Source organism: Leucopleurus acutus (genome assembly GCF_964270905.1).
Source record: "Leucopleurus acutus genome assembly, chromosome: 12".
Taxonomy (NCBI): domain Eukaryota; kingdom Metazoa; phylum Chordata; class Mammalia; order Artiodactyla; family Delphinidae; genus Leucopleurus; species Leucopleurus acutus.
In genome coordinates, this window is record NC_139154.1 from 28,453,767 (window position 1) to 28,481,659 (window position 27,893).

General features: G+C 56.6%; 1 protein-coding gene across 7 annotated transcripts in view; it reads right to left on the reverse strand.

The window, feature by feature from the left end:
* Positions 1-465: 465 nt before the first annotated feature.
* Positions 466-27,893, reverse strand: part of MYT1L (myelin transcription factor 1 like) — a gene marked incomplete at both ends in the record, with an annotated part of 136,537 nt that continues 109,109 nt past the window's right edge. For 5 of the 7 annotated variants that reach the window (XM_082851670.1, XM_082851667.1, XM_082851669.1 and 2 more), the window contains 5 exons: positions 466-606; positions 924-1,067; positions 4,051-4,154; positions 11,984-12,075; positions 27,003-27,224. In XM_082851670.1, the coding sequence (XP_082707796.1) occupies positions 466-606; positions 924-1,067; positions 4,051-4,154; positions 11,984-12,075; positions 27,003-27,224 (703 nt within the window). Of the gene's footprint in view, positions 607-911; positions 1,068-4,044; positions 4,155-11,983; positions 12,076-27,002; positions 27,225-27,893 lie in introns of those variants that run through there. The other 2 variants (XM_082851664.1, XM_082851668.1) reach the window with 2 other exon arrangements.

Below are 27,893 nucleotides of genomic sequence, written 5' to 3' on the forward strand. Positions count from 1 at the left end.
TCCGTGAGATCCTCCGACGTGAGGCCAAATGCTAACACCTGAAGAGTGGCGGCAGGACCACCAAATGCCATTCAAAGCTGTTTCTGTTTTTTGTCCAGTTCAGTTCAAAATACTAAAACATTTAATCACTAAAGCATTAAAAAGAATTTACACTCTATTTATTTTGATCGGCTTACCTCTTCAGAAATATATATACCCTCCAATGTGCATACATTAGCAGCTATAAACATTACATGGCATATCACACTATGTCAGCTTATATGAAAACGTACAAAAATGTGAATGTATTCCAAAACTATTCTGTAGGTACTATCTTTAAAGCAAGACATGAAATCATTATGAAGTCTTGTAAGCATAACACTGTTTCAAACAGAAATAAATATATAACACTTTCTGGTAAATTACAGCAGCAAAAAACAAGAGGCATCCTTTTTTTAAGCAAGATTCCATCACTACAGCAGCTGTTCAGACCTGAATTCCTCTCACAGCCTGCTTTATATTTTCCAGTAGAGCTTTATTTTCTGGGCTCTGATAACGATCTTGATTTGTATACATGTCCGTCAAAGTAGTCACGTATGCATCAAAATTTTGTTCATTGATTGGATCCTACGAGATATTAAATAGTAGTTCATATGCAACTTTTAGTTTCTTAATAGGATATTCACATCAGCATAAAATAGTATCATAGCATAATGCCACTGTCCTTATCATAGTTAAAAGGCCTTTTCAGAGAGACTTAATCTTAGGGGATCTACTGGTTCAGCCCCACCAGAGTCTCTAGCAATTAACGTTATGGTTTGGGGGAGGTAACCGCCAATATCCGAAGTTCGAAGAATGGTGAAAATAGAAAAGAAAAGCCATCTACTCTAGGATGCGCACCGCACGCGGCCTCCGGGGGCTGCTCCGCGCGGTCAGTCACTTACCATGTGCGGGAGCTGGATGTTGGCGAGACTGTGGATCAGGGACTGGCTCAGGTTGGCGAGTTCGTGGAGGAGGGACTCGTTCTGCTGCTCGATCACTTTGTTCTCCTCCTCGATGGTCTTCAGGCTGCTCTCCATGGTGGTGATCTGAAACGCACAGATGCGTGGGACATGTAACACGAGCCGGCCTGGGGAGCACGCGCCCGCTCCCACAGGGAGAGGCGTTAGCTCCCGAGGCAGAGGAAGAACCTCTCTGCTTAAATCAAGAGGCTTCCACGTGAAGCACAGGTCATTTTCAGGGTCATTGTCTTGTGTGCGTTGAGTCATCACACTTGAGCACGTGGCAACTGGACTCTAAGGGCTTGTCTTTCTGAAAAGGGATTCATGCCTTAGGGTGGGCTAGGCTCCTGGGCTGTGTCGACTTTCACTCAAGTTTTTAAAAAGTTCTGCTTGTCCTTGTGCATAGAGGATCACATGAGGACTGTGTCCTTGTCCCGCCCTGGCCTTTCCGCTGGTGTGACGGGATTCTTTATCTGGATTAGTATCTTATGCGCTGTGGCGACTAATACGTCTTCTTTTTAGCCCGAACTTAATTCTGCACAGATAAGTCTTGAAATATTGATTTATCTGTGAGGCACGTCACTGCCTCTCCTTAGGGTCGAGGCAGGTGTCTCTACCGGCATGTATGACATCTCTGCCTCCCTCCATTGGATAAAGGTCTACCGTGGCTTCCTGGGCAGCTCCTCCTTCCTCTAATATTCCAGAGAGAATTTAACAGTTGCCGTGGCACCTTCTGGCCTCCACCTGCCACCAGACAACCAGCACTTACTACACGGCCAGGCAGGAGAGCTGCCCCCATCTGTGTGGGCTGCAGGGACACAGTCGTGGAAGCGAATAGGCAGCTTGGATGCTGTAGTCAAGGCTGGTTACACGGGTACGGGGGCTCCTGGCAGCCACAGAGCGTGTGCCAGGCTCTGTGGGTCCCCCGCGCCCGTGTAGCTTGGCAGCCGCAGGCCAGCACCACAGGGGATGCGTAGAAACAAGACAGAGTTGCTGGACGCGCACCGAGCTCACAGCCTTAGTGCCTTCACGCTGTAACCACCGGCTGCCCCCAGTCACCTGATCTCTGCTTCATAAGCTCTAAACTCCGATGTCTCCGGTAGGGTTTCCCCGCTCACAGCCAGGGGGAGGGCGGGGCACGCGGCTGGTTCTGTGCCCCCGGCCCTGGCTCAGCGTCCTCCGCCTGGGGATGGGGACCTTCCCCTCCCCACCCCGCCACTGGCAGCATGTCCTCCGACTACTACGTGTCTGAGGGACATCTCGTTTCCTGCAGTGCAGGGAGGAGGCCGCTAGGATGGTGTGTGCGTGTTTATACAAAAGCTAGACCTGGCTCAGGATAAAGATAAGATTTATAAGAGACAAACATAGAGCTTAGCAACCACTGATTTGATGATATGAAAAAAACATAGAATCCTTCATACTGTTCTGAGCGTTTTGTTTTATTTTTTTATTGTTTTGGCCATGCTGTGCGCCTTGCGGGATCTTAGCTCCCCAACCAGGTATCGAACCCCTGCCCCCTGCCGTGGAAGCGCAGAGTCCTAACTACTGGACCACCAGGGAAGGCCCCAGTTCTGAGCATTTTCAATGGAGAGACCGTGAACTCTGTCCAGGCTCTGGACCTGGGACCCTGCGAGGACCCTGGTCTCCCTCAGTTTCTGCAGTTGTAAAATGAGAGAGGTGCGGGTCAGACTGACCATTCAGTGCCTTTGAAGCAGCAGAATCAGAAGCTATTCTCACACTGAAGGCTCACTGGAGCCCTCAGGTAACACAGGTAAGAGTGGGGCTCTGACAGCTGGGGCTTGGGCTCCGGGGCTATCAGGCGCGGTGACCGTCGCTCCCTAACTATCCCAGCGGCCGTGCTACGGGGCTTCTGGGGGCCGTGCATGTGCCCTGTGTGGCCGGGGTGTGCGGCCTGGAGAGCTCTGTCTTCACCTCCGGTCGCTGGACAAAACGCAGCAGCACGGTCCTCTCCCTCCCGGTGTCACTGACCCGGCTGGAGGTGAGGGGTACCAGAAAGCCCAGCGGCACGGCCTCCACCCCTCCCGCTTTGGTTTTGGATTAAAGGTAAGGAAAACCCTTGCCTGCCTCAGGCACGCCTTCGGCTGCAGCACAGCCGGAGGTGAGGCCATGGTCCGCAGGTGGGCTGGTGTCCGAACAAGTGGACAGAACGGCCAGGCAGTGAACCTCAGCCTCACATCCGCCCAAGGGCACGAAAGGGTAGCCCTGGAGTCCCTGTTGTGACCCTGGTGGGGGCATAGCTGGAGGGCTCCCCTTCCTGGAGAGGCTGTGCCCGCGGGGACGGGGACCAGCAGGGACCTGTCCTTGCCCCCTAAGCCCATGGGCAAGAATCCTAGTAAGGCTGTGATGCCCCGAGGGGATGGCTGGGGAGGGGCAGGTCCAGGCCACAGAGGGCGTGGGTTCGAACAGGACAGGAATCCCTGGCCTCGCCTGTGAGTGGCTGCAGTGCTTCCCCGTTCCCAGAGCCGGGGCGGGGAAGGCCTGTGGAGAGGCAGACTGGGCGCTCTGGGCCCATGGCTCTGCGGCCCTGGCTGAGCAGTCAGGGGCAGCGGGAGTTGTGGACACTCACCATGTGGACCGCTGTGGGCACCTGGGCTATAGGACCAAAGCCCCTGGGATGGGGCATCTAGTAGGTGCTCAATAAAGGCTCCACCCCTCCCCTCCCAGCAGGCTCGTGAGGCCACGGATAGCAGCGGCCCCCGGGAACCCAAGGAACAAGCTCCCTGTTCCTGTTTACCGCGTGATGACCTTAGGGCCTTTGCAATCCGGGGCGGGGGGGAAAGAGCTCACCCGCTGCAGGAGCCGCGCTCCTCGGGACCGTCTACTCATAACCACGTGTCGTTAAAAATACCAACACAAGAGGGAAAACTAGCCGGCCGGCGGCCCCTCTGTCACAGCAAGTTTTGCCACTGAAATGATCTCAGCAGGACACTGAGAAGAAAGGTGAATAAGTAAAGGGAAAACCGGGCAAGGAAACAGGCAATGGCGGCAGCCCTCGGCTCCGCGGCGTCAGCGCAGGCGGCGGCTCGATTGAGGCGTCAGAAACTGTTACCTGAGTCCGGAGCTTGATCATGTCGGCTTCCATCTGGGAGTTGGATTCGTTCAGCTCCTTGATTTCCTCATCCAGCTGCTTGATCTCCTCGTCGTTCTCTACGCCTGAAAGGGCGGAGGGGAGGGGCTTAGAGACGCTGCGCCTGGGAACACTACAGGTAGAACCTGGCGGCGTCGCTCTTTCTAGATTTGGAACCGAACTTGCTGGGGGAGGGTACTCTTGAATTAAAAGCTATAGTCACAGTTTGTGTGTCTTCTATCCCCACTGCCACCCTCCTTACAATCAAGGCACCTAAAAACAGAAAAAATCAGCTGGGGGGACACAGGCCCCCCAAACTGAAAGGCTCTGTCTCCCTGGGACGATTAACCAGAGCCTCAGGGAGTGACCCCCCCCCACCGACTCCAGCCGAAACCATCTCGTCCTGGACGTGGATTTACGCGGTGCAGCCCGTGAATTGTCTCCTCTCTTTATTCCCTGTCTCTGTCTGCATCTCTGTCTCGCTCCCTCTCTCTTTCTCCCCCATCACTCTGGGAAGGAGCCTGCTGACATATCTGAAAATGAGGCCAACAGGGTCCCTGCCCTCCGCAAGCCTAGGTTTTGGGTAGGAAAACTGATAACAGACCGGTAACCAAAAACCCGACTCCGTGGGTGCTGGGGTAGCTGTCCCCCGTGGGAGGATGAGGGAGCAGTGACAGCCTTCAGGCGGGTTGGTCACAGAGGCTCTCTGAATATTGACAGCTAACTAATAAACACGTCCCCCCATCTGAATGGCCAGGGCGTGAAGCTTGGCTGGGCCGCGTCCTGGGGGAGCGGGGCTGTGCAGCCGCCAGCGGGGCCCTGGCTGGGCTGCAGGGGCTATTGTCAGGGTTTACAAGGGGCGTTTTCGAGGCCAGCTCGCCCGGCTGGCTGCCTCCTGGCCTCGCCAGTGTCAGAAAGATCCCGAAACTTCTGGTGTTTGACGCTGGTATCCCATGGCTGAGCGTCCCTAGGGGACGAGCAGGAACCCGGCAAGTGAAGCTACGGGACGACCACACCTGTCCCTCGCACGGCACCTGGGGGAGCTTGGGGGGCCGCTGTCCAGCTCTGTAGAGAGAGGGGTCCAGTCCGCCTGGGACGGAAGGCCCCAGACCACCTGGAATGATGCAGACCCTCCACGGAGGGTTCCTCGCCTCCCAGGAGTCGAGAAGGCAAAGCAAAGGGAGACGGGGGTCTGAGTCTCAGCTGCTGTTTTTAGCGAAATGGAAAAAAAAAAGAAAAAAAAAAAAGATCGGCAAGAGTAAAGCATCTTCCTGTGAAGAATCACGTTTCTCCCACGGCGTTATGTTTCCTCATAAAAGCAGTCAGGAGGAACGCGTCATCGTGTCCAATTTAATTTCCCCTTTAATAATCCCTCCTTCTGAATCGTTTCTCCCCATGGACCTGTCTTAGGTGTGAAGCGAGGCTCACAGACGAGCTGGTCTTGAGCACCTGCCCAAGTCTTCCCTCTTCCCCCTGCTGTGCTCCCGTCACCCAGGGGGACGGGGGGTGACCTTAACCAGAATGATGGCTCTCTCGTCCACGACCCCTGATCAGCGTCTTAGGTCCTCAAGGTGCTTCTCTGCCAGCGTCTTACAAGGTCCAGAACATCAACAACAAAGTCTTCCTTTTTACCAAATGCACCCGGAAAGCATGTCCTAAAGGATATAATAACAAATACTGCCAGGAATGAAACGAGGTTCACCCTGTCTCAGGTGGAGGCCGCTATTCCCCCACGTTTTATATGTGACCAAGTCTTTATGGCAATCTCTCAAAATTAGGGCTTAGGATTGACTGAGTTAGGGTATATAAAAAACCCGGCACACGGGAGGTCTCCACCAAGGCTGTGGCCAACGTAATTATTCTTCCGTAGTTGAAGTTCAGGTATAGCTCAAGATAAGAATGCATAAAAATAATCACGATAAATGCATAAAAATCCTGACTTGTAAAACAACTAAATCATGAGGCAGTTTATCATTTAACGAGGATTCACCACACATTCCTCTAAATTGCTGGTCTTCCAACCGCACGGAGAACATCTCTTGTGAAAACTGGATCCTCGGGCTGTGATGGTCGTCAGATTTTCCAAGTGAATTTCTGTTATGATTTCTGGACAAGCTCTTCATGTCATATTTCTTCAGCTTTTCGGATTAGAACAGTTTAAAACTTTCTCTTTTCCCGGGTGTGTTTTGCAGTTTGTGTTGAGGACCAGCCGTGTGAAGAGAGGGTTATCGCATTTTCCTAAGAGGCCCAGAGGATGTCCCTCTGTTCTCGGACCCTGAGGTGCAGCTGTCTTTTAAGATTTCCTGAGCATTGCTTGCATTCAGGCCCTTTCTGAAGCCACTGTTACCGGTTCTAATGTTCTGCCGCGCAAGCGCTTGCTGAGACAGGGGGCGCGTCTCCACAAGGCCCCTCAGGCAATGGCTCTGAGCCTCTCTGTAGTGTGAGAATACACTGTGCAAAGGAAACGCCTCGGTTCATACAGGAGCAGTCTTCTCTCACATATTAAATAAAATGTCTCATTTTTACTTGCATATGACACTGAAAGTGTCAGAGAGCAGACATGACTGCGTGTCACGAAGGTAGGTACCTCCTGCCAGAGTCTGTATGTGAGGCTGGGGCAGCTCTTCCTGGGGAGCTACCCCCTGTGCACCCCCAGAGCTATTTGATCAAGAGATTTGATTCTGGTTAATCGTGATAGGAAGGGTGAAAGATGTGCTACGCAACTGCCTGTTTCCAACACCGAGATTTCATGTTTCCCTTGAGAAGTGAGTGGAGTTGTAAGCAAAGCAATCCCTTTCAGGGTTGGTGGTTTGCAGATCACTCCCCTATTATAAAACCCAGAGAACTGTGGGAGAGAATAGCACGCCTCGAATTTCCAATTAAACCCCCTTAATTCGCTTGTCAGGAGCACCCCATCGGCGGTACCTAATATACAGCGAAGCGTATAAAATACACCGTCATGTCAGCATCTTTGTCTTGAGGCTAGATTCCAGCAAACTTAGAAGAATTTTGATAAAATTATGAGACAAGAATGTGGTCTTTCTGGAATACAGGTGAAATCTTGGGAGCCCATTTCACTGGTTTGAATTTTCATGAAAGAGTTTCCAACAATTATTATGTCCTGTTCAATTTTTGTGGAAAACCAACGTCTAAGCAGGGGACAGAGATCACGGTGCTGGGAGATTTCCTGAAGTCTGGTGGCATTGCTTTCCTTTTCTTTTCTTTTCTTTTTTTTGTTTTAACATCTTTACTGGATTATAATTGCTTTACAATGTTGTGTTAGTTTCTGCTGTACAACAAAGCGAATCAGCTATACGTATACATATATCCCCATATCTCTTCCCTCTTGCGTCTCCCTCCCACCCTCCCTATCCCACCCCTCTAGGTCGTCACAAAGCACCGAGCTGGAAGCATTTCTGAACTGCCTTGATGAGGGGTTTTAAGGTCTGGGGTTTAGAGCCGGGTTTTGAAACATGACAGACCTGGAATCTGAATCCATATCTTGCTACTTAAGAATCCTGTGGTGAGTACTTTCCTTAATCCCTAGAAACCTCAAATCCCTCCGTTTAAAAAGGTCCCTATCTGTCACAGTGGCTGTAAGAAATAAGCTCACTATATAAGATACCTGAGCTATAGCGAGACTCGCCAAACAGGGGCCAAAGGAAAATGTTAAATGCTGTGTTGTCTGAGCAGCCCGACAGCACCGGGGTGTCTGCAGGCTCGTCTCTGCTCTGACCGGAAAGTAGCACAGATTGGTTTTGTCCTGCTGACCCCGTCGATGTGACTGACAAACAGTTAGAAGAAAAGAAAAAGTACTGTATGTGGTCTAGTGCAGCGGGCTTCGATACTTGTTGAATTACAGAATTTAAAAAAGACACACCTCTCCCTCACAAGTCCTAAAACTGCCAGCTGATGGTTTTTACTGTGACTTTAGTTGCCAAAAATGTATATATTTCTAGAAAATTGTATGTTGCAGAGTGCTTTCAGTATATTTTCATCAAAGCCTTGGACTGAGTGTTTAATTTATTAAAACAAAATCTACTGTGTAAACTAAGTGGCAAATCAGGCTTCATTATCAAAACAATCTGCAGATCAGATCCACCGTCCAACAGAGGTCACCGTAAATCCAATAAAGCACTAGCCAGGGCCCCCACGGTGACCTTTCCGTCTCTAAATTTTATTCTAGGAGATGGACGGATGGATGGATGGATGGAGGGATGAAGATGTGATGAACTAAGGAGCACCGGCTGCAGCACTGTTTCCTCCTGAAGCTCTTGGACCTGCCCTCCTGCCCGCTGGGGGGCGCCCTCAGGAGCCCAGCATTCGTGAGCGGTTCCTCGTTAAGTGTCTGCACGTGTGTGAGCCCAGGACTCGGGAGCAGCCTTTCTTCCGTGACGGTGGGGAAGCTGGGGAAGACCTGGCAGGTGACAGATGGATTCTCAGACTGTCGGATTCTAGTGAGTCACGTGGAATTCGAGGGCCTGGAATTAAAGCCATCCATGTGGACGTGCCCCTAGGTCACCCTCGAGAGCCCCAGGGCACAAGTGCCTGGCTGTGAAGCCCGCTTCTGGAGAGGGTAGAGCGCCCGGTGGGCTCACCGGCCCGTTGGCGGCACTGGGGCACGCAGGGCCCTGGTTGCGGGTGTGCCCTCACAGGTCGCCTGGTACCCCTTTCACCTCTTCACCGCTTTGAGTTTCCTCTTCCTTCTTGGCAAAGGGGAGCGTCAGTGCCCACGCTCGGGGCTGCTGGGAATATAAATGAATAAGTGCATGAAATCCCCGGACAGAGCTGCAGGCGGGGGGGCCTTCCCTCAGCCCACCATCCCAGACAGTAGATGAGAAGGGCAGAAAAACGTTAGTTCTTTCCCTTCTCTCCTGAAGCCTTGGCCAAAACCTAAAACCAAAAAAGCAAAACCCCAAAACCGCCTGCAGCCCGACTCCGGAGAGATGCTCACAGGCCCGGAGTGACCGTGTGCAGAGGGGCCTGGAGGAGACCTGGTAACTCCGCAGAGCCCCAGCTGCTCGGAGAGCTGACCGATGACGGGGGGTCATTCGGGGGAGACACAGAGCAGTGAGAGTCTTTGCGGGGAAGAGATGGGAACAGACTCTTCTCTAAACTTCAGAAAGAAAAAGAAAGAACCTTGGATTTTAGAGCCGGAAGGAAACCTCAGAGACTTTTAGATGCACTCCTCCCTCTTCAGATAGACACTCGGGAGAAAAAGCCGGAACCCAGGACGGGAGCGGCCCGGCCCGAGTCAGCCCTAGGGCTCGAGGTGGTCCCTTGGCCGCGGTGCTCAGTCACCGCGAAGAGGACACATTGCACATGGAGGGTGAGTGACCTCGGGTAATGTCTGCACTCAGCATGTTCAAGAGATGAGAGGGTGAGAGATGGGCTCTCCCTCACACAGAGTGAGGGCCACGCCTTTGACCGTGAAGGTCGGGCGCAGCTGCAGAGTCAGTGACCACTGAGCTCCCGTCCCCCAAAGAGCAGAAGTGAACTTCCCACAGTCCTGCCCTTTGGTCAGACACACACAGGGATGAGGCCATTTATCCACGGGATGACGTGTGCTCTGGGTTTACTAGGAAGTGCCCTGATCTTGGCAGAAAAGATGCCCTGACAGGTGAGAAGCGAGGGGACCGCCAGCCCTGGGCTACAGCATGGACTGGGCTTGGGAAGACCTGGGTTTGCCCCTCTTCTGCTGCTTCATCTCCAGGTGACCTGGGCTTCCCTGGGTCCTCGTCTGTGGACAAGCAAGTGACCGAACCTACAGCAGGAAGAAACGTTCTGAAGACTAAAATCAGGAAGCTGAGCTCAGGTGCAGAGAGGTGGGTGGATGGCGACCCCGCGGGCGACCCCACTGACCAGGGTGGAGCCGGGAGCCGGGTGCCCAGCCTGGATGAAGGCTGGGGTTGGTTCCTCTCCCAGATGCCATGAGTCCTTTCTGGTTAACAGCTGTGACTAGCAGTTACAGAAGGAGGACTCTGAGTGTCGGATGCCCCCATGAGAGGTGCCGGCCCGGGGGACTCCCCGCTCTCCCCGGCCGTCCCGCCCGCTGGGAAGCCTCCTCCTCTGGGTGTGCAGGCCTGCCCTCTCCACTTCTCTCCCCGCTGGGTCTGCACTGCGCTCCGTCTGTCCGGAGGCATGAGCTGGCGCAGACTCACATCGGTTTGCAGAAGGAGTTTTGCTTTAGCCCCGGGGATGTTGTGCGGGTGAAATGTCGGCTAAATATTTTGCAAAGAGCTCAGTGGATGTTGTTTTCTCTCTGGCAACACGCCCTGCCCCTCGATGGCTGAGTGAGAAGGGACATTGGTGACCCTGGCGTCTCGGGATGGGCTCCTCACGCTGGCGGGTGAGTCTGAGAACTTCCGTCTAACTGGTGCCCGTCCCCCATCTCCAGCCCCTGAGCCGCCTTGAGCAGAGGTGGGGCTCACAGGGCTTGAAACTTCAGGTGGAAGCGTCGTGGCCCTGACTGTCTTCCTGGTAAGTGACGGGGAGCAGGATGAGGCATGTTTCCTGCTGAACCCCTCGTGCTGTCCTCAGGACCGAGAATAGTGCCCGGTGAGCCATGGAGGCCTCAGGACCGCGGCCGGGCCCCAGGCGTCTCCAGGCTAGGAGCGCAGCAGGGCTGGGTCCTTGTCTGCGTGGATCCTGGGTGCGGGGCAGCCCGGGAAGCGGAGGGGGAGGGTCGGCCCCTCCGCCACCCAGTCCTGGGGCCCGAGCTACCTGCGGCGGGTCCAGGCGTCCAGCACGGGGGTGACCCGCGTTCCTCGGCACTTGGTTCCTTTGGGGAGCACGGAGCTCAGGAGGCGCCTTGCCAGTTCAGCACGTTCACCGTAGGCCCCGCCCTGCCCGAGCCCCGTCCCTCACAAAGTCCCCTGAGGGGCTGGGAGGGGGAGCCTCTCACAGGCCACTCTGCTGAGGGATTACAATTGCACTGGTCTCCCGATCGCTGCAAACACTGCACTAGGGACCGCTGGACCTCAGCTCCCAGGGACACACGCGGTCACGCCCCCGCGAGCCTCTGGTGGCAATACGGGCATCAGCGCATCAGAGTGTGTGTTCCTGTGAAAGACACGTCCTCATGTAATGTGTGTACTGATTCACTGACACTGGGGTCTCGGCCAGCAGCCCGTGTGACGCGGGTTTCCTCCCTAAGGCGTGTCACGGCCTCCTTACGCCCAGGACACCAGACGGCACCCCTGTCCTGCTCTGGGGGCCTTTTCAACAGTGGCGTCTCCAACGGGAAAACACAAAAATTCAACAAACGCAGCGCCCCACAGACTGTGAAGAGGACCCTTATTTACGGCTGAGCCACGAGGAGAAGGCGGAAAGGACGGGCCTCGCGGGAAAGTGGCCGAGATTCAGGCTCTCCTCCCCTCCCCGTGGCCCTGAAAGCACCGCGAGCGCTGGTCTGGGGTCACAAACTGACGGTAGTGTGGACCCGGGGCCCCGAGGCCGGGCTGGGACGGGCTCCGCGGCCCAAGCCCCCCGCGTGCGCTCCGCCCGCATCTTTGTGCGCCTCCTGCGGCGGGCCAGGAGCCCCGAGGCCGGGCTGGGACAGGCTCCGAGGCCCGAGCCCCCCGTGTGCGCTCCGCCGGCATCTTTGCGCGTCTCCTGCGGCGGGCCAGGGAGCGTCTGGAAGGAGGGCTGCGCAGACAGACAGACGCCAGCTCCTGCCCCAGAGTGAGGGTGAGAGAGACAGCCGTGGGCTGCGTGTGGCCCGAGGGCCCCTGACTCGGCACCCGGCGCAGAAGGCCGTGGGGAGGCCGCCTCCCCCCGCGTGGACCGGCTTTGCCCGGGCGGGAGTGACCGCTGCCCCCTCCCGAAGGGACGAGGCTATGCTGGGGCTCCGCTGGGGCGGCGAGGATGGCCGGGCTGTGGCCGTGGCCCCGACGCGCTGGGCGCACGCGGTTACCGTTGCTGGCCCGCTGCCGGATGGTCAGCATCTGCTCTCCCGACAGCTTCGCCTTCTTCATGGCCGACGTGGCCCGCGGGCATCCCGACAAGCTGGGGACGAGACGGGAGGTGGAGTTAGTCGCAGGTTCCGGGTCAGGGGGGCGGCCCGGGCCTGCAGGGAAAACTGCCTCGAGCTGCAGGTCCCCACATCACCCGACTGGGCTGGTTGCCGGCAAAGGGCCACCTGCACATGGGGAACCAGAGCGGAAGGTGGGCAGGGCCGGCTGTGCCCACAGGCTGGTGTCTGTGGATGGCGGACTTCGGGGTGGACACGCAGCACAGGGCCGCAGTGTGGCCTGGGGCGAGGTCTGACCGCTGGGGCTCGGGTGGTAGGGAGATGAGCCCTCTGAGGGCCCCTGGGACTTTTAGGGAGCGCCTATCTCACTTTAACAAACTTCCTTATTGGGACTGCCCTGGCGGTCCAGTGGATAGGGCTCCTCCGTTCCACTGCAGGGTGCTCAGGTGCGATCCCTGGTCGGGGAACTAAGATCCCACACGCCGCGCTATGCGGCCAAAAGTAAATAAAAATATAAAAAACTTCCTTATTGTGGAAAGTCTCAAACTCACAGAAGGGTTGGATTCAAAACTTAACGTCAAACGTGCAGAAGTAGAAGGGGCAGAGTGATGGGCTACCACCCGGTCTCCATCCTGACTCACCAGGGCCCCTTCCCCACAGTTACTTGGGAGAAGCCCCCAAACACAGCCTCAGCGTCAGTATCTCACCTGAGGGTCTGAAACGTGTGCCGACACCCTCACCTGTCGGGGTCCACACGCCCCCATCTGCCTCCTAAGCTCGTGAATGGTGGTCCGCCTGGGTCCGCGTGTGCTCTGCGCCCTGAGCTGGGACCTGGTCTGGGCGGCGTCTCTGCAGGACGCCTCCCTCCCTCTTACTTTCTTTCTGGGTCCGTGTTGAGGATGGCGATCTGAGCACCTTCCGCGGCGGCCAAGCCTGGGCCTCCGCACCCCTCGCCCCTCGCCTGGCTACACCTCCAGGGGCCGCACAGGAGGACCCACTGCACCGCTGTCAGGGCCCCTCTAGGCGCTTCATACGCAGGTGGAATGTGAGCCAGTGTATATGATAGTATTTTACGTATATGCAAACCACGTGTATCATTTTGTATTTCGTCTGCATTTTCAGGGCTAGACGGACCCTGTCCTCAGAGAGTGACACTTACACGGTCACTAGGCAACATCTGTGGGACATCTGCGTTTATACAGGGAGGCCTTCGGAATGTCTCTTCAGACACATTTTCTAATACTTTTTCTGATGGGGATTTTAGCAGGTGTTTTGGGGGAGGACACCTTCGTACAACAAATGTTCTTACGAGGAAGTTCTGAGGTGCTGGTTCGAGGAGACGTTCGCGTCTGACAACTGTGCAGGACTCTCCCCGAGAGGCCGAGTGACCGCCGTGCCCACTGCTCTTCCCAGAACCTCACCGGGCCTGCGCTCGCTCATGGAGCTTCTAGATTTACAGGGGAAGGGGCAGTGGGACGTCACCCCAGAGGGTGACACAGCGTCCTGTTAGTGGTCATTGGGGCCATCATCCCTGGGGCCTGTTGCTTGGAGGCAGCACGTCGCCAGGCGTGCCCGGGGCTCCCGGATGCTTGGATTGGAAGCCGTGCGCAGCGGGTGGCTGCCCACCCCGATTCTCCTACCTGAACAGAAGTGGGAGCGGGGGCTACAGGACAGAGTGAGGGTGGAAAGCAACGAGAAGGAAGCCCAGCGCGCGGAAGCCAGCGGAGTGAGGGACTCGGGTGTCTCCACGCGTCCATCCCCAGCTGGCGGGGCCCAAACCCGGATGTGCAGCAGCAGGATGGCCTGGAAACAGTTTCACACACAGACTCCTGGACCCACGTTGAGGGTCGGAACCAGATTTCAGTCTCCAGTTGCTTCTAGCTTCCAGTTAACTGAACTGCCAGCCAAGAACGACAAATAACGGTGTCCTTCAGCCAGAGCTGGGAACTAAATTAGGAGACACAGACAGGCCCGCAGAAGGATGTGTTCTGTGCAAACACGCCTGCACCGTGTTCCTCCCATTCCGATCCAGTGACTGCATCCCAGCCTGGGTCAAATTTGGAAGTGTCCGGAGCAGGCCGGGCGCCGGTCCGGGTGGCGGGTGCCAGGCGAGGGCGCAGTGCCATCTAGTGGCGGCCCGAGCCAACCGCACCGGGTGCCCTGGGTCTGCGCTGGGCCAGGATCTCAGGGCAAAGGCCTCTGCCCGAGTCCTGCCAGGGAGCGACCCCAGGGGGATCTCGGTGTGGTGAGAGGAGAGTCCTGAAGCGGAGACCCAGCGGCCCTTATGGAGACGCTTCTAATTAAAACCAGACTCCAGGCTCCAGGCAGCAAAGAGTTAACGCGTGTCTGCCCCAGTGCCCACCTCTGGGGCCCCAGACGCCTGGCCCAGGCCCCACCGGGAATTCCTGGGAGGCTCTGGGCAAACACTGCCCAGGGCTTCAGAAAGGGACAGAGGAGATGGAGGCCCAGCGTTTTATGAGGGCATCCCCCCGAGTGGAACTTCCTTCAGGAGAACATCACCCCTGAAAATAGCTCAATAAGTAGAACTTTCTGGGAGGGGGGTGGTTAGCAGGACTCGGGAGTCCACGGGAGGAAAGTAAGAAATTCGAGAGCGCGTGGGGTGTGTTGCTCTGGTGTTTGCTCACGGCCTGGAGTGGCTCGGGAACCGAGAATACAGGACCCCGACGTGAAAGGCCCCTGTGACTCGGGCTGTCCCCCAAGAAGTGCGGGTGGGCTGCTATGTACCTTGTTTTTTTCACTGTTTACGATTTCACCATTGATGTTAAAATCCTCTAGTAAGGACGTGGTACCTCCCTGTACAGCACAGATTCCCATGCTAATGCCACCCTCTGTATTGTAGCACTGAGGACGTGTCTCCAGCTGATTCCTGGTGACGGGCACTGCCTACTGTTACCCTCTGCGTCGTAACATCGGGGACTCTCGGGGGTGGGCAGTGCGGGCAGACGCGGAGCGAGGGAACCGGCACTAACACCGAGGGCGCACGTCACGCTAACCGGAGCAGCCACTTTCGAATGTGCTTCCTGAGACCACAGGGGATGTGTTGGGGGCACAGGGTGTCCTCTGACCCCCATGGAATCTCTGCCCCCAGATTATTGTCTGAACTGCTCCCATCTCAGCGCGAAGGGGTGTCCTTGTGGTTCCTTCTCAGCCCAAGATGTGGATTTGGAGTTTACCCCCAGCAACGTTCTGAGTTTCTCCAACGTTCTGAGTTTCTCCAAAAACATATTTGGTGTCGAAAGCATGCCCTGAGCCGTGGAGGGAGGCAAGCGTTAGGGCAGGAGCCTCTGTGCCTACCTGGGCCTTAGGACAGATGGGGTCTCCCAGTCGCAGGTGTTCATTTGCAGGGGCTGTGGTCAGACGGGGGACTAGCAGGCTTTGCAGTCGCTTTATTTCTCCTGCTCGATCCCCCTCCAGCCATGCATTTTGATGGCATCACGGAGGGATCAGGCTTTTGCGAGCACCCGGGTCCCAGCTGGCGGGTATCACAGGATCGCTGGGGTCTCCCCGCCGAGGCTGGGGGCTGAGTGGCTCCTACTCTTCTGACCCCCTTTCTTGCCTGGAATTACTGCTGAGCCCGAGGGCGCTCAGCACCACTGGGGGGCAGGTGAAAGCAGGTGTGGAGTTGGACGACCTAGAGGGACGGCCCTTAGGAGGCTCTTTCCTCAGGTGTTCTTTTCCTGACATCACACATTTCTCTGGGACCCGCTGGTTTCGGGGGTGGAACACCGCCCCGTCTGGATGGGCTCGAGTGGCCACAGTGGCTCTGAGACAAGCTGGGGGGTGGCGGGGCCTCCACATTTCACTTAATGTTCTTGAGTCCAGCACAAGGGCCACCCCTGTGTCCAGCTGCTCCTGGGGTCCCAGGCCAGAGCTTCCCACTCCACTGGGGTGACGGGGGCTGGGCTGGACATCTAGGGGTCAGGCTGCTTCTTATGGAGACTTTGAACTAGTCCTCTGTTTTCAAGCCTTCTCTGAACCCCCCACAAAGGGCCCACTGGTCTGTGGGTTCTGTGGGATCCGCAGCCCCCGAGAGCTCCCCTTCACCCATGTCCCCCGCCACCCCTTCCTCTCCCGGAGATGCAGGTCTGAGTCATTTGTCCGTCAACTTTGCAGCTCCCAGGATTTGGTGGATGAGATAGAATTCACTTCTCTTTTAACAATATTTTACCGTTTAAAAACTTTCTGGGTTTATAAACTGAGAGTAGGTCACTTCAGCGGAGGTTTGAGACTGAGCGGAGATGACTGTGTTCTCAACCTGTGGCGTCTAACCAGGACTTTCTGTAGAGATGCCCACCGAGGTCTGGGGTCCACGGGCACTTGGCTGTAATGTGTGTGCTCTTTCCGCCCCTTTCCTGGGGGCCAGTGTGGCGGTCTTTCTCTCCTGGAGTGACGGTGGTCCTGGTGGCCAGATCCTAGGCACACCTGGTCCAGGGGACGGAAGCTTAAGTGTTGCCATGACACCCAGGGGAGCATCCTCAAAGACAGACCCGTCCTCCATCCAGCAACAGAAACAGCCTAGAGACGAAGCTTACAGGGTGGGCGGGGTGGGAGCAGGGTGGGGTGGGGGGTGGGGGGTGGTGGGGGGTGGGGTCAGAGGGCAGAGCCACGGGGGATGGAGCCGGCAGCCGGGTCGGCCCTGCTGGCCCGGGCCTAGTGACACGGGATCACACCTAGTGACCTAGTGTCCCCACCGCCCTGAGCCCCACTCGTTCTCCTGCCGCATCCTAGCAGACGGCGGGGAACCTGCTTCTCTCTGTGTTTCTCCTTTTGCTTGTCTCTAGGAAGCCCGGGGCTCACATTCCTGTAAATCATTGCTGGGGGCTGATCGTGTCCCCAAAGGAATGCTGACACCTTAACATCCAGAGCCTGTGACAGGACCTCATGGGAAATGGGGCCTTTGCAGATGCCGCTGAGGCAAGATGAAGTCGTGCTGGGGTGGAGGCCTTGTCCCGTGACTGGGTCCTTACGAGAGGGACACAGAGGAAGGCTGGGGACAACGGCGCAGAGACTTCGGGTGACACCCAGGATTGCCGTCCCCTCACACCCCTGCCCGTGTCGTGACCTCTGTCTTCCGACGTCAAGAGGATAAATTCTGTTGTTTTAAGCCGCCAGTTTGTGGTGTGTGTCAGGCAGCCTAGGAAACTGATCCCATCAGACTTGTTAATTAACTTTGAACTCCTAATCCAGATGTTTCCCCATCTCCTATGATATTTCTATCAGTTTTTGGATATGTGAACGTAACTGTTCTGTAAATATGAGTTTTTGCCATGAGCTCAGGCGGCATTGACGCGTTGGGGGGTGACAGATGATAACAGAGGAGACACCCCCGGCATTAAGAGCTCAGGGTAAAGGCGCCGCAGGAGGGGGGACGCGGGCCCGGCCCCTGGCCAGTGGTGAGAAGTGTGGCCGGGCGTGTCCTCACCCAGCTGGGCCCCTGGCTGCACAGGGGGACTGCTCAGGGCACGTTCTGGGAGGGGGGACCCGGTGTGAGGATGGCAGAGGGGGACCCCAAGGGACACGGAGCCACGGAGCTTTGGGAGGGGAACCGGGCGCAGTGGGTCGGGGCCTGCAGGGCATCCAGGGTGGGAGCCCCCAGCCCATGTGGGTCACATTTCAGCTTGTATTAACTGAAATCAAACAACATTAAGTGTCATGGGGACTGGACGTCAGCCGTGGGCCCGGCAGCCTCGCACGTCTGGTGATGACAGAGCCGCTGGCGGGACACGGCGGCTGGTCACGCGTTCTGTGCTCGGGGCGGCATCGACCTTCAGAGGGGCTGGCGGGAGAGCCCGGAGTGTGTCATCGGTCCTTCAGCAGAAGAGAGCCTCCTCTGGGGGTTCAGGCAGATTTTTGGAGACAGAGTCTTCTTGCAAAGGGAATTTGAGGAGAAGCGGGTGACCGTGGGCAGACGTGTTAAACTCACCTTACGTCTAAGACTCTGTAGCTCGCACAGCAAGGACTGGAGTGGCCCCGCTGACTCTCTCAGGCATCTGAGGTCACGGGGGCATTTTCTCTCCATTTCTCTAGAGTCACGGAGGCTCATGACCTGCCAGTGACACCACCTGCGGGGCCAGTGCCCAGTGCTCTGGCCTCTTGTGCTATTTGGTTCCCAGGACGTTTCTTCCAACTCCACGCTGCTCAGGGGGACGAACAGAGGACAAAAGGTGCCGGGTCCACGCAGGCCTGGACAGAGCTACTGGGGGGCCGGGTCAGCTCGCAGGGAGGATGCTGCCTTTAGAGGGAGGAAGACGTGATGGGCTCGGGGCCAGCGCTGCCTCCCAGCAAACCTCGGCAGGAACACACCAACGAAGACAGTCTTAGTGTGAGCGATTTTCAAACCGTCGTGAGGACCAGAGCACGGGGGTCATAAGATGCGTCCAGGGGAACGAGGCCAGGAAGGAGGTGGGGGGCTCGGGGGGGTCCGGCCCAGCTGCCTGGCCCTCCTGCCATCAGGACGTGGAGGGGACGCTCCCTCTGCCGGGTGTGGGCCTGGTGACTCATCCCAGCCTCGTCTTTGTGCCCTCACGGCCCTGTGGCCCTAGTGTCTGGACCTCAGGGGTGTGGGGAGGCCCCCGAACGCTACCCTGCTGACCGGGTGGGGCTGCATGGCGCCCACAGGCTGGGGGCTGGGGTCAGTGCGGGGAGCCGTGGGCGGGAACCAGTGTTCCTCAGCTGATGCGTTTTTTCGTTCTTCCTCTTTATTTCACCACCGGCTTTGCTAGAAGGAGAAGCATGTGCTGCCTTAGAGCTGGAAGTAGAGAAAGGGCTTGTGAATTTCAAAGTCTCAGTGTTTTGGAGATGCCGGATCCCAGAGTCGGAAAGAAGTCAGCGCACAGGCTGTGGTTCTGGAAGAATTCATCCTGGCGAGATAAAGATTCCTAGAGAAGGGGAAGGAGAAGAGATGGAGGTGCGAAGAGAGCTGAGATGCTGCTGGTCCGGAGAGGAGACCCACGCCTGGCAAGAGACGGGGCTGCAGCAGAGACCCGGCTGCCGGGGACAGACTCCCCGCCCCCTCCCCCGAGAGCAGCCTGGCTGGGAGAAGCCCCCAGAGGCCCCACCACCTCTGCCCTTCAGAGGCCTGGGAGGCAGATGCTGGGGGGAGGCTGGCTGGAGAGGCCTGGCGGTGCCAGGAACACCGAGGGCCAGCCACGTGGGCTGACGGCCAGACGAGACGACCTGGGAGGCCCCAGGCTGCCCACTGGCCGGGAGGGACACCCTTGGTGGATGCAGGGGGCACAGGTGCTGGAGGCCCCAGGCTAGCCTCTCGTCCCACAGTGAGGACAGGATGGAGAAAGTCACAGAAAATGGGAGGACATGTGGACTTCGGATTTCTTACAACACGATCACAGTTTAGAAACTGCTGAGTTCCTGAAAACCTACTTCAGGTTCGCTTAAGAGGTGAGGGCGATGTTGTCCTGATCGGAAATGATCGGAAGAGTCGAAAGTCCCACGTGTGTGTGTGTGTAACTGAGATTGAATCACATTCTGGACCTGAAAGCTTTGAAGACTTCAGTTTCTCCATCTGTTCGTTGGAGAGAAAAATGACGTTGTGTGTTCATATTGTTAATTTTTTGTTTGTACGTTGCTTTTCCCTATAAAATTGTGACAGGCCAAGCTTCTTGGGGCAGGACTGTATTAAGAGATTTATTTCTCCACAGACCCCTGCACTGTGGCAAAGCAGCAAGCCTACGGGAGGCCGAGTTCTAAACCAGCCCTTGGGTCCCTGCGAGGTGCCCAGGCCAGGTTAGCCCCATCCTGGAGACAGAGGTGCTGGCGACGGGGCGGCCCCTCCCGTGGCCCGGCGATGATGCATAAGTAGCCCTGGACGGCTGGAGGGGCCTGTGTCCCTGCCGTATTGAGGGCCACGTGGCCAGCACCCGAGGGAGCCTCTGGCACTGACAGCCACCCTGGTCAGGAGCCAGCAGGAGGATGGGGCCTCGGTCCTGGAGCCTCGAGGAGCTGAATTCTGCCAAGACCCGGATGAGCTCTGGGGTGGGCCCTGGGCTGTGGACTTGGTGGGGATGCATGCACCTGCAGACACTTTGGTTCCAGCTGGTGAGGCCCGAGCTGGGGCCCACGGAGGCCAGGCTGGACTCCACCCTGCAGAATCCGACGGAGCGGCCGCAGGGTGTGGCTTTGAGCCCCTGCGTTTGTGGTTCTCTAGAGAACTGGTGAGAAAATGTCCAGAAATCTGTGGGGGAAGCAGCCTGGGCGCGTGTGCCACGGCGAGCCCAGATCCAGGTGAGGTGGATGCTTGCGTGTGTTCGTCCAGTCTTTGTTGGATGCGTCCCAGGCCCGGGAGAGACAGGCGAGTGGACGTGGATGCACTCCGGGAGGAGGAGTCTGAGAACATCGAACGAGGTGGTGCTTCCCCAGCAAAGCCCCTGCCCCAGGGCCGCCTGTGGTCTCGGGCCCAGGACGCTGGCAGCTGTGACCCCGGCTCCTAACTTTCCTGGGCCCTTTGGGATTCACGGTTCGGAACAGATGTTGGATCTGAGCTCTCCCCTCCTTGGTGCTTTTCGTCAAATATTGGAATGTGGAGATTATGCAGTCGGGACGCCTGAGCTGCTTTCGGGGCCAGTGGTCGGCGCAGGGTGGTGCCCAGGGGACGGGCCGAGCTGCCTGATGTGGGGCCTTTCCCAGGGGGGCACCTGGACCAGGGACCCGGCGGGAAGCTGGGCTTTTAAGGGCAGTGGATTCAAATCCCCTGAAGGCTTTCCCATGCAGTTGTGGGACCAGTAGGGCCAGTGGTCCAAGGAGCAGCTCCAAGGAAGCGGGTGAAACGGGGGCAGTGAGGCGCGTCCAAGGAAGCGGGGGAAACGGGGGCAGCGAGGCACGTGGCCGTGACGACCATGGTTTCTTGGTGCCGGCGGCTCATCATCGTGGCGCCCGTGAACCCTGCGTCCCTCCTCTGGGGGCGCTGGCTCCGTCAGGGCAGGAGGCCCGCAGCCCCGGGAGCCTCCCCACGGAAAGGACTAGTCCCTCTGCGGGGCCTCACTGCACTCCTCCGCTTGGAGGCCCCACCCCCGTGCAGAGCAGAGGGCAGCCCGCCGCGGGGTGCAGGTTGCCACGTGCCCGGCCTCTTCCCGCATCCGAAGCAAAGCAGAGAACAGGGCTGCCCAGCGTCCCTCTGTCCGCCCGATGGGCAGCCTGGTCGGACGACTCAGGCTTGCGGAGTGAAATGGGGGCCCAGCTGGCTGAGTCCTGCAAACGCGCCAGAGCAGCACGAGGTCTGCTCTGCATGCAAACGTCCTCCACCTCCGACAGCATCTACTCCTCGGGAGGGGCCACCTCGACCCTCCACCCTCCTCACCTTCTGCAGCTCACAGAGAAATCCAAAATGGAGACGTTTCCTCTCGTCGCAGAGTGAAGTATGATGTTTCCAATATGCTTTTGTCAAACAGAAGACCACCCGCGGTTCCTGGGGGCCCTGGCCATGCCTCCTGTCCCCCCGCCTCCGGCCAGGAGGCAGTAGGAGCAGCAGGTTGGGGTTCAGAGAGGGCGGGAAGGGGTGCATGACAGCCCCGGGGGCTGGACGAGAGCCTAGGAGGCAGCAGGGGCAGGGCTGGTCTGCAGCCGGATCGCAGCTCCTGGGCTGCGACGCTGTGGAATCTGGATTTACCATCAGCGGGTCTTGAGTGAGGAACTCTGGGGCTGCTTCAGTGTCCTCCATCCCCACGTGTGTCTTGGGCGAGCATGGCCCTGGTCTCAGCCTGAGAGGGAACAGAAGGCCCACCTCCATGCTCCTGGGCAGACAGGGACCCGTCCTCAGAGGCCAAGGGCAGTGGGCTTTCCTCCTGGCGGGATGGCTGGGCGGAACGGAGAGGTCAGCCCTCTTCACTCCCTCTCCCTGGGCTCCAGCCCACGAGACCTGGTTTCTTCAGTACCTGCCCTGCGGCAGCCCTGTGTCTGGTCTTGCAGATGCACAGACAGGCAGACAGACAGGGATACAGATGGTCCATGGATGAAGCCCCCAGACAGTCCTGAGTCCAGCTTTCTCCTTCCTGGCAGTAGTGTTCTCATGTCTAAAATGGGAACTATGCAGGCCTCAGGGCACTGCGGTTGCCTGTTTACGTAGGTTTTGGTAAAAGCTATGGCTTCTCCGCATTACAGAGAGGCAGGTGCCTAAAGGCTCACTCTTCTCCTTGGGCTCACAAGGACTACGTTCCCCAGCATCCCATGCAGCCTACATTTCCCAGCATCCCAGGTAGACTACATTTCCCAGCATCCCTTGTACTAGGTGATTCTATGGACCTGGTTCCACCTGTGGGATGTAAAGGAAGTGATCCGTGCTCCCACATCTCCCGGGTGGATCCTGCATGTTCCTTCCCTCTCTGGCTGTGGAATGAAGACCACCCTTGGAGAATGTGCTGAAGGTGGCCGAGCCCTTTTCTCCTGTTCCCTCATCTAGTTCTGTCAAGTGGGCAAGAGGTAAACTTCCACTCTTTGGAGCCAGTTTGGGTGTATCTGTTAAGGCAGGTAGCCTATCCCGCTCATATTTACATTAAACAGGATGGTTGGTTGCAAAAACCCTCATAGTAAGTACACAATACGGTGACTCGTTTTTATCACAATTCTCTTGGAAAGTGTCAAGCACAATAAACATCCCCAAAAAGCCTATCTACTCATTTATAAGAACCGTAGAGGAACTGAAAATAAACAAACCACGTCATGTGGTTCAGGTGGAAGAGGTTTAAGGGGGTCTGGGAGGGAATTAAAAAAAATATTTGGGTCAAGCTCAGTGAGAGATGACTTTCTTCTAAGATTATTTATTTATTTGTTAGGGTTAGAATTGTGGCTTTAATTTTGGAGAATCTTCCTAATCTACATAAAGTGGTAAGATTGGGGTGATAGCACAGTATGACCAGCACACCCGCACACAGAGGAGCGGTTCCACAGGTAGTCCCCCTGCCCACGCCCTCCCTCCTGCTCAGCCCCTCCCTCCAGCCTGCCTCCCTCCTGCATCACCGGCTCTATAGTGCACACAGTCCTGACACCCGCACCCAGGCTTGGGGGGTCTTCCCGGCCAGCTGAGCCATTGCCCCCCAAGCCAGCTGAGACCCTGGAAGAGCATCCTCTCTCCTGCCCTTGCTCCTGACACCTCTAACCCTGATCCTGGAATCCCGAGTCCCTGCACCCTTTCAGGCCCCTCATCGTGCCTCTGATGGGATCCCAGTGCCTCGGTCTGCCTCTCAAGATCTGGCCCCGTCAAGTCCCCATGACTGCTCTGTGCCTTTAAGTCCCCATGACTGCTCTGTGCCTTTAAGTCCCCATGACTGGTCTGTGCCTTTAATTCTTTTCACGCGTTGGTTTCATTCCTTCAGGTAAATCTCGTATCCAGATTCACCCCTCCTAGAAAACCTCTTTTGCTCCCGAGCCCCTACGAGCTACTCCCAGGTGTTGTCTCCCATCCCACCCGCCGTTTTTGACGCAGCCAATCCTAACCATAGAGTAAGCCAATCCCTAGTCCTTTAGAGCAGCTCTGCCTGGGAAACAGGGACCGGGAGGAGGTCCTCCCACCCATCCTTACACGGAAGAAATGAGTGGAAATGATTTTGCAGCCAACAGGGACTGTCGGAGCTCAGGGCACATGTCACCTGTCAATGTCCTTTCCCCAGAATATCCATGTGGTCACCTCCCAAAGAGGAAAGCGGGGCGAGTGGGCTTCCTGGGACCCGGAAGCCAGGGCGGGTGCTCCCCCTTCATCCACGCACCTTAGGAAGTGATCCTTTATCATCTTGCTGGGTGGTCACAACTTGGAGGGAAAAGAGCAATAGAACAGGAATTTCTGTCTCCTTCTACTCTTTTTCTGATTCTAAAAGCTGCTTTGCTTTCATGGCACGTGGGTTGTACAAGGGGCCCTGCATCTCAGGGTACCACCCATGTCTTTCTGGGAGGCCCCTCCTCACTGAGGCCTTAAAGGTCTGGGGAACCAGACAGCCGACGGGCCCCGGGCCTCTGGGGGAAGAGGCGTATGGAAACCCTACCAAGCCTGTGTTTGTGCCCAAGCCATGCTCCTGCCCAGGATTTCGGTTCTTACACCTCCAGGGAACAACGTTTCATCTACACAATAAAATAAATGAAAACTTGTTCAACAGTTGAAAACTGCAGGCTGACGTGCGACAGGACACGATTCAGCCTTAAAAGCCGGGTGATTCTGACACAGGCCACAATGTGCAGGGACCTCAGGACTCTGTGCTGTGCGAGATAAGCGATCACGGGTCAGACACCATGTGATTCCACTTAGGTGAGGACCAGAGAGCCAGATCCGCTGGAGAGTGGGTGCCAGGGGCGGGGCGGGGGCTGGGAGTGCGTGTCTCTCAGGGGCAGGGTTTTCCTGGGAAGGTGAAGGGCTCCAGAGGCGACAGTAGCAGTGGCTGCGCAGCAGTGAGACTGTGCTTACGGCCCCTGAACTGGACACTTAAAAATGGGTGAGACGGTAAATTTTATGTTATGTGCTTCACAGCACGATTTAAAAAATGCAGGTCAGCTCTCTCAGGGTTCTGATCGTCTCTCTAACCACTCCACCCCACGCCCGCGCCCTGCCAGACAGATTCACACCCGGAGGGAGGGCGCCCGCCCATCACCCGACACCCCTGGTTCCCAGCCCTTTCCACGCAGCATCTACATAACCTTCGTCTCAGAGGTGACAGGTAGCAGGTCAGACTGTTCTGATTAAGCTTCACAGTGCAATAAAGTATCAAAGTCTCTGCGCGGCTCTGCCCACCACAAGCAGGGCCCCCATGGAGCCGCTTCTGAGATGCTCTGAGGGTCCACCCTCCAGCTCCATCTCACGGTGGAGCTGCGGTGCCCTGGACCAGAGGCTCGGCTCCCAGCGTAGGCTGGGCAGACCAGGCTGGTTGCTTGTTCCCCGGACTCGGGGAGCTCCTCCCGGGACCCTCCTTGGGGCTCTGGGTGAGCTGTCTGCAGACCCCAGGGCGCGTCACGGGGAATTCTAGGTGAGAGAGATTCTGCCCAAGTCACAGGAGTCACTGGCTGTGCCTGTCTTCACTAGACCTGTCCAGAGATTCCCTCCATCTGCTCAAGGCAAGGCACCTTTGAATCAACACCCCCCTCCTGGCCAGAGGCCCTGGGGAGATGTGTCTCTTGGCGGAAAAGAAACAGGGAAGGCCAGGAACCAGGAGAGCCTGGGCGTCTTTACGAGATCACCTCCGTCCTGGCACCTGGGTGTGAATCTGGAGGGTGATCAGGTGTGTGGGGTGAGCCCAACAGCATGTGGGGAGGGGTGAGCCCCGAGGGTCCTGCCTGGTGGTAGCGACTCGGAGTCTGGGGCCCTCGAGTCGTCCTCCCTGCGAGCCCTGAGGACGCGCTGAGTAACCAGCCTGCGAAGGCGACTAGGATCTGCTGGGTGGCTCTGAACAGAGGGTTATTCTTCCGACTCTAAGGCAACTATCCTACCACAGGTTTGGAAACGAGCAAACGCCACACAGGTAGCAGTTACGCCTACGCCCCCCTCTTCTGCTGTAGTTTCTGGAAACTGAGTGCTTACATTTAATCAGAGAAGTGGAGCTTGTCTTCATTTGTGTCAGATTAGCCAACCACGTATACCCTCCTTCATAGGTCATGTGGGCAGGATTTTTAAATTTTTAAAATTTATTGATTGCCCAGCACTTAAGGAAGTAGAGGCAGTTTTTGGAGGGCATTTTGGCATTTTTGCTTCTAGCATTTTTGCTGCTAGGACGGTACCCTGAAGACACTCTGGCACAGGGATGTACAGAAGTCAGCAGAAGGGAGTTCTCTGCCGGGTAACATCCCGTCTAGAGTGGAGACTGGGGCCCGCAGGCCGAGCCCTCCCTCTGGAAAGGAGGGGGCCGCTCTGAGCAGGAGTGAGATGTTCGCCGGCCAAGGACACGCCTGCTACCAGCTGGGCCCGGGAGCTGTTCTGGTGAAAGGCCAGCCCTCGTTCCATGCAGATGCCCAGGAAACACTGTGATCTATTTCTATCAAAAAGAAGAAGGCGGTGTGCCATGGGGGTCAGGGGTCTCTGTGCCCCTGGGCACGTTAAGCCGGGCTGCGTGCCTCTTTGCTCAAGGGTGCTTTCTGAAGGGGGACGCGGGGACCTCCCACCTTGGGGAGAGTCAGGGAAAGACACTCGTGTCTCTCTTTAGGCCCCTTCGTCCCGTCTGAGTCTCTACCTGAGCAGGAATTTTTTTTACAATAAAACCACTTCCTAAAACCGTTAAGGCGCATCGTCACGCGTCATTCCATTTGGCTCATTGCGTGTTCCATGCAGTTTTGCAGAGGGAGGCAAGGCGCACGGGGTTTGTGGTCGGAGAGGCCAGGGGAGCCCCGTGGCTTTATGTCGTATGTGTGGTGCTGTGTCCCCCCACCTGGATCCTGGGAAGCTGGGGCACGCCTGGGATTTGCCCACGTCAGTCACTCATCCTGACTTCTACGGGGAGCCACTTGCTTCAACAGAGCAAGCCTCTTCTTCTAAGGCAACGTAATCGCATATATAGATATTTCACAATTAAGCAAATAACAATCAATGGTGATGATCGGCCCTTCTGTAGGTTTCCTGATGTATCTGATGAGGCCTTTGTAACCAGGTGCCACCCACTTTCCTCGAGTGGGACCTGCCTGCAATATTCAGCCAAAACGAATAAGTAAATCCACGGATACTCCTGTGAGTGTGTGTGCGCGCGCGTGTAAAATGACAGCCTATTTCTTTCTGCGGTTCCTGATCCAAGACATTTGGAAACCTCTACGTACATGCGGACGTGGTAGGACGAGTCTGTGCTTTTCAAAATAAATTTGTTTGTTTCTTCCTCTCCCGAGCCTCAGAATGTCATGAGTTGGTAGCATAGTGTTCGGGGTCTCCTCTCTCAGCCTGAGGGGTGGGCGTGGCACCATCGCGGGCCAAGCGGCGCCCCCGGCCTCCCCGCGGCCCGCGGCACAGAGCCTGGGCGGGTGCACTCACCTGCGGTGCGTGAGGAAGCTGCCACTGACGTGCCCGGAGCCGTCACAGCCCGGCGTGGGGCAGGACATGCCCTCCGTCTTCACGGACTTCCAGGAGAACTGGGAGCCATTGAGGTACCCGTCCTTCTGCCTCTTGGCCGCCAAGGGGCACCCGGACGCACTTCGGTGGGAGGCGTACTTGCCGGTGATGTGGCCCTGGCCATCGCACCCGGGCACGGGGCACCTGGGGGACAGAGGGGCAAGCTTGGCTGTCTCGCCACCCTACGCCTGGTGGCCCCCCAGCAAGGTCAAGTTAACCTGACACGAGAGACAAACCAGCATCCTCTACTGCAGCAGAAGGAAAGAAAAAGAAAAGTCACGAAAAGACACCACCTAGCGGAGCCGTGAAGTAGTTCACCCTCCTGGAAACTGGTCCAGGCCAGGTGGGAAGAAGGTTTACCTGGAACAACAGCAAGTCCAGGCTTAGTGAGGGATGCAGATGCCGTGGGTGAAAAGGAAGAACCAGTTTGTTGGAGCAAGTGAGATGCGGGCATCTGTTCGAGAGGCGAGTCACAGCTTTTATGGTGGAGATGTGCAAAGTCAATGGGAAACTGCAGGATTATTTTTAAGATTGTCTATAAACCTGTGTTCTTCTCAGAAGCTAGAGAATATTCATTTGTTTGGCTATGTTTTCTGAGATCACAGGATACCCTTCCAGCTCGATAGGTTTTTGAGCAGCAGAGGTGGTATTTAGTTAAGTTTCCTGGCATAGCTTTGGCACGAGGTGCCCCAGGAGCACTTTTTTTTTTTTTTTTTTTTTTTAATAAACAGGAAAATCATTGGTTGGAGCTAAGGTTCAGCAACAGGGTAATTAAATCGTGCTTCTGAAACTTCTCTATTGCAGGTTATGGCA